The sequence below is a fragment of the Eptesicus fuscus genome, chromosome 14 (assembly GCF_027574615.1).
Source record: "Eptesicus fuscus isolate TK198812 chromosome 14, DD_ASM_mEF_20220401, whole genome shotgun sequence".
Lineage (NCBI taxonomy): Eukaryota > Metazoa > Chordata > Mammalia > Chiroptera > Vespertilionidae > Eptesicus > Eptesicus fuscus.
In genome coordinates this window covers 6,200,131-6,209,508 of record NC_072486.1, presented here as the reverse complement: position 1 = coordinate 6,209,508, position 9,378 = coordinate 6,200,131, and the positions used below count along the sequence as shown (strand labels likewise).

The following is a 9,378-nucleotide window of genomic DNA, read 5'->3' as shown; positions in this document are numbered from 1 at the left end:
AGAGCAGACCTTGGCCTTGGCGCTGGTCTCCGTGGGAGTCCCTCCTTTGCGTCTCTCCAACACTCAGCTCAGGCCCCCGATGCCAACTTCACCCCAGCGCACAGCAGGACACAGCTCCGCCTGGAACCCATTTGGAACTTCAACCTGAAATGCCAGCGTTTGCCCCTTCCCTCGACCCACCCAGCTTTGCTACAGCTTGGAAAACCAGAGCAGGAGTCTCCCCTCCCCTTCTTCAGGGACTGGCCAGAAGGAGGAAGAGCGAGAAAGCCATGGCTATGGGGGGCAGCGGGGGTGGAGTGGGGGGATGAATCAAGGTGCAGGTGTGAGGAGCCGGTGAAGGGACTCATGAAATACAGAGAAAAGCTCCTTGTGCCAAATCCCATTTTTCTGGAGCTGCCCAAGCCCGAGACACATGGCTGGAGCCAGCGAGGAAGAGGCGCCTGGAAGTAAAAGAACCAATCAGAGAAATCCAGGCGGAGGCACCGCATGGATTCATGTGCAGGCGTGACTCAACATAGGAATGACACACATGTGTGTTCTTTACACCCAAGCAAAATGACGACAGGTGAAACTTCAAGGGAGCCCTCGGGAAAGGAACGGCCCGCAGGGACAAACAGCCACCATAAAACTAACCTTGACGGGTCGCAGGCACTGGTTTGTGTTTCATGCACATCATTCAACCCTACAGGCGCGAACTTTAATCTCCCCGGATCTACAGGCTGGAAAACACAGAGAAGCTGAGTAACGCGCTCAAGGTCAGGCAGCTAGTTAGAGGGGGTGCTGGGAAATGAACCCCGACGGGGCCACTCGGCCTCACCCTTGACTCGGCACTGTCTCGAGAGGTGGAACATTCATAAAAGACACCGTGAGCGAGTCCCGGTTTCTCCTAAGCGCTCAAAATTGCTTCCTTGAAAATAAAGGCCCTAAAAGCCCATCGACAATCCCAGGCTTCCTCAGGGCAGGGGGAGTGACGGGTTCTGTTGCAGGTATGCATTGAAAAGGAAGTCGTTTGCAGACTTTGGAACTCTATTGCTAGTAACAAATGACTTGCGTCACCAGCCCATGGCCACCCCAGGGCAGGTGCGACTCCATCGCTGTGGGAAGTGACAGCCTGGGAACAGAGCTAAGAGCCGAGAGCTCTGTGAGACAGGCTGGAAGAAGGAGCTGGAAGGACATCAGGCTTACACCCAGGCTCCCAGCCCAGGGCCTTTCCTGGAAGGGGGGCTAGGGCGGTAGCTGGTGGAAGAGGCACCGTGGCACAGGTTGCAGCTGCGCCTAGAGTTCCAGGTGAGCTTCAGGGTGCCCTGCACCTGCCCAGACTATAGGACAATGGTCCCAAAAGCCACGGCATTTATTGCAGAAGATCAAGGCATTCCCACTCAGTCAAGGAGGAGGAGGGGGGAGGGGGGAAGAGGAGGAAGGAGGAGGGGAGAGGGGGGAGGGTTTACCGATCATTGTTATTCTTGCCTTGTCTTTCCAGGGCTTCTCCACCAGGTGGATACAGGTGAGGTCAACGTGACTTGTGTTTTCTCTGGGAGAGGTGCCCACAGCGTGTCAGGGGTGTGGCCTGTGAGTCCACCTGTGTCTCATTTGCATAACGAAGAGGTAGTGTTTGTGTTCTGGAAACTACCTCACTGCTCCTGCCGTCATCCCCTGTGATGCTAGTGTCATCGCTGGCTTACAGGCCTGTTTCCTCCCCAAAGGCAGAGGATTTATCTCTGCGCTCTGAGCTCCTTCCTCTTCCGGCACAAAGCAGGAATGCGATCACTCTTTTTTTCAATTGTCTGACTTTGCCTTAAACTTGACTTTCAGATTCTTGGCACCAGTGACGGCATTTTTCTTGGCTTGTTAAACAAACCTGATAATAAGAACACATCACTCCTGTCTGAGTGCTAGCCTGCCACCCCAGGCCTCTGGTCCCCGAGATAAGGGTCCACGCTTTGGCAACATGGGCGTCCTTGAGCTGTTGGGGGTGGTCCCCCCGAATCTTCTCCGCTTCTGAGACAGGAAACTAAACCCGGGGCGGCCAGATGTCTTTCGATTCAACCAAAAGCTATTAATCCCCATGAATAGATCGAAATGGGGAATCTGAGTCACCCAGACCCAGAGTGGCAGTTCCGACCTCGCTTTCCCTCGGCTGCGGCTGCGCGGCAGACGGCTCCGTGCACAGGGACGAGCCGCTCATCTTCACCCTTACAGGAGGACATCCTCCAGGACAGGCTTTCTGACTTCCTGTCTCTCAGGGTGAATTAACCCCCACACGTGTGGCCTGCCACACCTCATGACATCACTGCTCCACAATAGCCTTAAACGAGTATTTTAGTTAAAAAAGCAAAAAAAAAAAAAGCACTTACAATGTTTTGGCGTATGAGTGCGGTCAAGGCTGTTTCATACTGTTTTCCAAGGCTTTTACTTTACACTAGAGGCCCGATGCACGAAATTCGTGCAAGAGTAGGCCTTCCTTCCCCCGGCTGCCGGTACCGGCTTCCCTCTGGCACCTGGGAACCGGGCTTCCTTCTCAGCCCTGGCTTTGTCCGGAAGGTCGTCTGGAAGGACGTCCGGTCTAATTAGCATATTACGTTTTTATTATTCTAGAAGATGCTTGGGGAACTTTGCATCCGAGAGGTTTCAGCCAGATGCCATCTCAGTCATTCACCTGCACGTTCCAGACCGAGGGTCCACCGGTGTGGCTGAGGGCTCCGTGCATCCTGTGGCTGGGGACAGTGCCACACCCTCGGGGCTCCACAGAGTTTCACTCTACACCCCACTCCGTCACAGCGTGGCCTCCGCAGGGAATCTGATTCTCTGCAGAGAGCTTTTAATCCCAGGGAACAGGTAAATGGGGGTGTCTCGAAGGCCCGCCCCCTAGACTCCTGCTGAATGCAAACCCTGGGCAGGAGCCACGGGGCAGGGACCTCGGTGGTCTGCATGGAAGACGTCTGAACTTACCCCAAGAGGAAGCCCAACCGTCTCCAGTTTGCCAGCGAGCCTGCTGCAGGGCGGTCAGCTGGGAGTCTCAGTGCTGCCTTGAGCTCCCGGGAATTGGCTGCTGATGGTGGGAATAGAAAGAGCTGGGTGCTGCTGTGGGCGGAGCTCCCGAGTTTACAAAACACCCTGTTTGCCTGCTTCCCTGTCCCTCTCCACTGGTGTCTGATGAAGACCGCTTCCCCTGCCCCGGGTCAGCCCTGCCCTGCACCCCCAGGCCTACACCAACCTGGACAAGGTTTGGGGCGAGGAGAGCTGGGTAGCTGCTTGGGCAGTGATATTGGAGACAGTCCTTGGGGTGACCTCTGGAAGCAAGGTCTTTGCCTGCAGGGCATCCCCCTTCTTTCCCCAGGGTCTCAATTCTCAGCCAGCTCTCCTCGGTCCTTCGTCTCCCTCACCACCCGGCCCCAGATGGAAAAGGACATCTCCGGGTCCCTTCCTTTCTAGACCTCCATTCTACCCCCCAACCTTGGTGAAGGGTGTCCACCCGGGCAGTTCGGGGTGCTAAGGAGTGGTCTCTCCTCTGCGCTTTGCTTTGTGTTCACTGGGGAGACCTTGGTCAGAAGCCATGCTGTGGAGGTCTGGGGTGTGGGGGTTCCTATTTTATCCCTGGAGGGAAAGTCCACCCGAGTAAATGCAAAGTTGTGAAGCTTAGCACCACGGGATGCCACCACACTCCGGCCACCGGCCATCCTGCAGGGTAAGCCACAGTCATATATTTGGGCTGTGCGCATTTCCTGTCTGCAGCATAATGGCTTCTTAAAATTAAAGATATTCCTCATCAGAGAAATAGCACGATAGTAAAAGCTTCCCAAATGGGCATAGCCGACGGCTGGTAACAGACTCTGGAAGGCACAGGCGGCCCCTAAAGAATAAACCAATGACTGCGTGGAGAATAGGAACCCATCCATCGCACTCAGAGCTGATCCGGCTTGAGCAAGAGCCACAGCGAAAAGAACAAACGGCAACCTCCAGCGCACGCCTGTTTTATGTGCGCTGCATGCATTACCTCATTTCCCCTTCAAAAGACCACTCCGAGCTGCTACAGGACAGGGTTCAACCGAGTAGATTTAAAGGCCTAAATGGACTTTATTAAGCGATTCACGAAGGGAGCAGCATCCGATCCAGCAGCTAGAAGGGCGCTCAGCAGGGTTGTGCAAAACGGAAGGGTTTTATAGGGAGAAGGATGGGGCAGGGGAGCTGTGCACTAAAGAGGAGAAAGGATTGTGTTACTATGCAGATCCCCTCTTCTTCCCACAGGGCATGGAGCGGGTCTGTGTGACAGATTACCTTACTGGTGTTGACCAGAAAAGTCCAGTCTCATTAAGATTCTGTTTCTGGGAGAGGATGAAACAATTAGGCCGGCTATTAAACCGAGGCATGGTTATCAAGGACTCGGCACAAATGATGCCATTTTGGGCTTGTGGTTTTTCTCTTTCACAGAGGAGTACAGGGGTGGGCAAAAGTAGGTTTGCAGTGTGAGTACACAAAATATTCTTGCATTATTAATTTAGTATCGCATTATTTGTATTACAACTATAAACCTACTTTTGCCCCCACCCCTGTATGCCTTTTATATCTCCATGTTGCATAGGAGAAGATGTTTAAATGTTAAATAAATTGCCCAGCTAGTACGTGGTAGAGCAGAGACTCAAACCCACTCCTAATCTACATACTAATGTTTTGTGTTTGGTCCCCAGAACACCCCAAACAGTGTTTGAGACCTAAGAGATGTGTTGACCCATTTGGGGAATGCATTAAGTATGTAGTAGAAACAGCAAACGGCAACAGTTACCCAGTGGGACCACCAACCACCCTATCTTTAATTTTTCCCTATGTTTGGACCAGATATTTTCCATGTTATCCCTTCATGCAACATTTACTGAGCACTTACTATGTGCCAGGCACCGTGCTAAGTGGAGCACAGAAACATGGCACAAACCCCATGTTCAAGTAGCGCCTATCTCACTAAGAGGTTCCCAAAGCCGAAGAGGCGGTTTTTACATGATCAGACAGCACGGCCAGGGGCGTGGTCCTGGCAGGCCACAGAGGCGATGGTCAGGCAGGCCTCCTGGCGAAGGGGGCAGCTGGGCCACGAGGTGAAGGTGTGAGCAGGGAGAGGAAGTGGGAGAACAGGTAAGACTTCCCCAGGCTGAGGCGACAGTGGGAGCACAGCCAGGAAGGAGGGATGCTGGCGGTTTCAAGCAGTTCCTTGTTGCTGACGTGAGAAACTGGGAGTGTCCATCATCCGGGACAGGAGGAGGGGACCCACGTGAGCACCTCCCGAGGCGCCAGAGGGAGGAGATGTGGAAGAAATAGTGGAGATGTGGTGGGCAAGGGAGAGAAGAACCAGGAACCGCTGTCCCGTGACTGCCTGCAGCGACCATCACAACGCCGAAGAAGTGCAGTTCGCGTCCTTGAGTTCTCTGTTTCTCTCTGGATTTCTCCCATTTTCTCTTAAAACATGCCAACTAGTCCAACCCTTTTCTGTACCTATTTCATGACAAATGTTACATTACACAGCCAGCAGATGGCGCCAAGTCTACATAAAATATTTTGCCCACTAAAGGTTTTTATTTCTATTTATTGTTAAATATATTTTTATTGATTTCAGAGAAGGGAGAGAGAGAGAGCAACATCAATGATGAGAGAGAATCATTGATCAGCCGCCTCTTGCACGCCCCACACTGGGGATCGAGCCTGCAACTCAGGCATGTGCCCTGACCGGGAATCGAACCAGGGCCTCCTGGTTCATAGGTCGACGCTCAACCACTGAGCCATGCCGGTTGGGCCCCACTAACGGTTTTTAATGGGTATTTCCTTCTATTCATTTTAAAAGAATTTTTTTAAATAATACAGTACATCATTTCACTAAGTATGGGCATAGAAAACAGTATTTCAGGTTAAGATGGTTTTGCATTTACAACCTTGTGAAGAGAGTCTAACAAAGTCCAACCGTTCATTTACAATCACCGGACTTGGCGGGAGTACTTCTCTGACCACGCTTCCGTGTGTACCATTCCATAGCCGTGCACAGTGTGTACACACGGTACCTTCAGGTGTGCAGGTCTGGACGCCGCCGTTCTCCCTTCCGGCAGCTCTGAAACCAGACGAGGGTCTGGCATGCGAGGAAGGCCGAGCCTCTCGTAGCCACACCGCCCCTCTCCTAGCAACAGCTGCTGCGAGTGTGTAAAAATGGTCACCTTTTAAAAAAGTAAGAACAAATCTCATTTGTGTTTTTTCCTATTTATTATAGAACCTGGGTGTTTAATATACAAAAACTATCAAATTCACAGATGTGCTTGGTTGCAAAAACAGAATTCTTATATGGGGGCTACAGTCCAGCCTTCCTGTTTCCTGACACAGAATAAAGGCAGGACTGTTTGGAATTCAGAGAGAATCCACCAGGTAACGTGACATTCCTGAACTGGCTGCTCAGTGAGCGGGGAGAGAGAGCACAGGGATGGAACATCTGTGGAGTCCTTCCACACACTCTTCCTCATCCTCATAATGACCCTTCCCAGTAGGTCCTGTGACTTCTGATTTACAGGTAAAAAACAGCAGCTCCAAGTCAAGAAACAAGACCTAGCTTAGCACAGCGCCTGGCATACAGCAAGCGCTCAATAAATACCTTTGGAATGAAGTGCCAGGATTCAAACTGGGACCCACCTGGTTACAAAGCCCATACGATTTCCACCATATACACTGCCTTGTGTGTGAGACTAGGCAAGTTTTAAAATGGCTAAGAAGTATCATTGCCAAATGTACTTGGTTTCTACCTTCGAGAACAATTTCAGGACGCACACTTGGTCAAGGATGAGGCAAAAGAGAACACACACAGAGAATCTTCAAGATTTCTTTTAATTTTTAAACATACATAGCACATGAAAATAACAAATCCATATCAACACATTATATCTACATGGAACATTTCCTGAGTTAGTACAACTTGTCCCATTTTGTTGTTGAATTCTGCCAACTTTAAAAAATGTTTCCTTTGAAAACACCACCCAATGTGTTAATTTCATGAATGTTAGGTATCTCTTTTTCTTCTTTGCCCCACACACCAAAACAAATTATTTGAAAAAGCTAAAATAAAGTACGGCATACTTTCTTAGCTGCTTTACATCCTGTATTAAAATATTTACAACTATAAAAGTTGAAAAATTATTTTGGCTTTCCTGTATATAATCTCCTACCTACTGTATGTGAACTAATCTATGGAAGTAAGTCATTTTGTTACCTCAACTACAGAGGACCAAGAACGTAAGAGAATTACAAAAATTCCAAGATGTTAATTTAAAATAGAAGCACATTAAAAATACTATAGATGTGGCATATTTATTATCAAGCAGAGAGAGTGTTTATGTTTGCATTTAGCAACAATATCTTCAAGATCACTACCCCTTTTCAAAGCATTATTGTTGGGTAGGTTTTATTTTAGGGAGAGAATTTATAAACCACCACCTTCCTCAGTGCAAACCAAAAATAAATGAGGACTTAAAACATGTTGTTACAAAAGAGGGTGACGAGAAGGAAAGATTACGTCCCATGAACCATGCCCTACAAGGTGAAATGCCTTTGCCTCATTCAAGATCTGGGATCTGAAAATCTCATTTGATAAACCTAACTGGATTTTCTTCTCTGATTATGTCTAACCCAAAATCATGTCATGTGTGATAGCAATCTTTATTTTATCTGGATATTAAAAGAAAAACCACTGGATTCTAAAGACAGATTAATAACTTGTTGAACGTAGGCCGACAACTAACCAGTGGAAAAAAAATACTCATCTGGTTGGATAAAGAAATTCGAGAAGGTCAAAACATTACAAAGTAAGCTGATTTTTTAAGAAAAATACTTAAGTTGAAATGATAGGAAGTTATTAAAAGCGATAGAGACCTTTCCTGAAGGCTAGTAAAAGCCGGAAGACATCCCTAATAGTGGCCCGGTTACAAGCAACATCCCCCAGAGGTAAGCAGTCGTGGTATCGGGACCTGAAGTGTCACTTCAGGAACCGCTTCCGTCTATCCACGTGGTTTCGAGAGTGAACACCAGTGTATCCTGGGACTAGAGAAAATCGGAAGCAATTCACCTCACTGGATTCAAAAGGACATACACATCTTTGATTTATTAAATAATTGTTCTTTCACATACAATTTTTTAAAACGTTAAGATGACCATCTGTCCACGTGGTGTGAAACAATTACTAACATGACAAGCTTAACAAGGCTGACATTCGATGGGAAACAATGAAATAACTTGCCCTTTAGCAATCAGAAACACCAGATCGTTTTACTGTCTTCTTTGTGAGGGTCCCTTATTACAGATGGTGGTTTTTATGCATCAAATAAGCCAAAGTCATTGTGTCCGATGCCCGTCTTGGCGCCGCGGCAGCCGCCGCCTCAGGCCACCTTCAGCACGCGGTACATGCTGTTCTGGAACACCGCGGTGAAGTAGGGCCGGGCGTCCTGGAGCAGGGTGCCGCACAAGGGCGCGTTGGCGGCGTTGGAAGGGTCTTCCAAATCCCAGATCTCCAGCATGCTGCAGCCAGGCCTGCAGACAGACAGGGCACAGCAAGCACGTTAGCAATGCACCCACAGCCAGAGGAAACAGAGATCGGAGCGCAGCGCCTACATCTGGAGAGACTAATTTTTCAATAAACTCAAGATTTTAAGGCACCATGTCAAAAAGCGTAAGTTCAATATTTAGAGATTAAAAAAAAAATGTTGCATGTTCACGTTCCACTTAATCAGTATGTTACTGAATCTAATAAAGGATCCATATACATTCAGAACTATATATTTAAAAATTCATTTTCAAAATATAAATCAGTGTTTTCTAAATGATATAACCAACCAAACATAGAGCCCATTCGTAGTGGAATGAGACATTTTTAAGAAGTTAATATAATTCCTGATGAAACTCGTACCCTTGAGCTTAAGGTATGAAAACCTAGAACACAAGGCCGGGAAGGGAAGCTCTCACGCCAGGTTTTCCCCTCAACCCTCTCCCATTCTGGTGGCTCCGTGAGTGGACTGAATGAAGTAGTGTTTCTCACTAAACAATCTTTTCCTTAGTTACTTGACTATGTTTGTAACTAGAGGCCCGGTGCATGGATTCGTGCACTGGTGGGGTCCCTCGGCCTGGCCTGCAGGGATCAGTGGACCTCCGCGTTGCCACAGCCCGGCCTGACCAGCCAGCACCTCGGGCTCCAGCCCGCTGTCCGCACTGTCGATCCCACACAGCATGAAGTAGTGCGTGAAGCGGCAGGCGGCCGGGGAGGAGTCCGAGCCTGGGCTGGGTGCTGCGCCACTCCCGCTCGTCCTGGCCCACTGCGCCTACCACCCCCGCCCCCAAGGCGCACAGGGGGAGTGTCCGTGGGAGAGGCTC

The 9,378-nt window shown here is 49.3% G+C and overlaps 1 protein-coding gene across 1 annotated transcript in view; it reads right to left on the bottom strand.

Moving 5' to 3' along the window:
• Positions 1–6,828: 6,828 nt before the first annotated feature.
• DPY19L2 (dpy-19 like 2) overlaps positions 6,829–9,378 on the bottom strand; it is a 41,028-nt gene continuing 38,478 nt past the window's right edge. Inside the window, exon 22 of the mRNA XM_028154643.2 lies at positions 6,829–8,541. Coding sequence (XP_028010444.2) covers positions 8,391–8,541 — 151 coding nt within the window. The 3' untranslated portion in view covers positions 6,829–8,390. The remainder of the gene's footprint in view (positions 8,542–9,378) is intronic.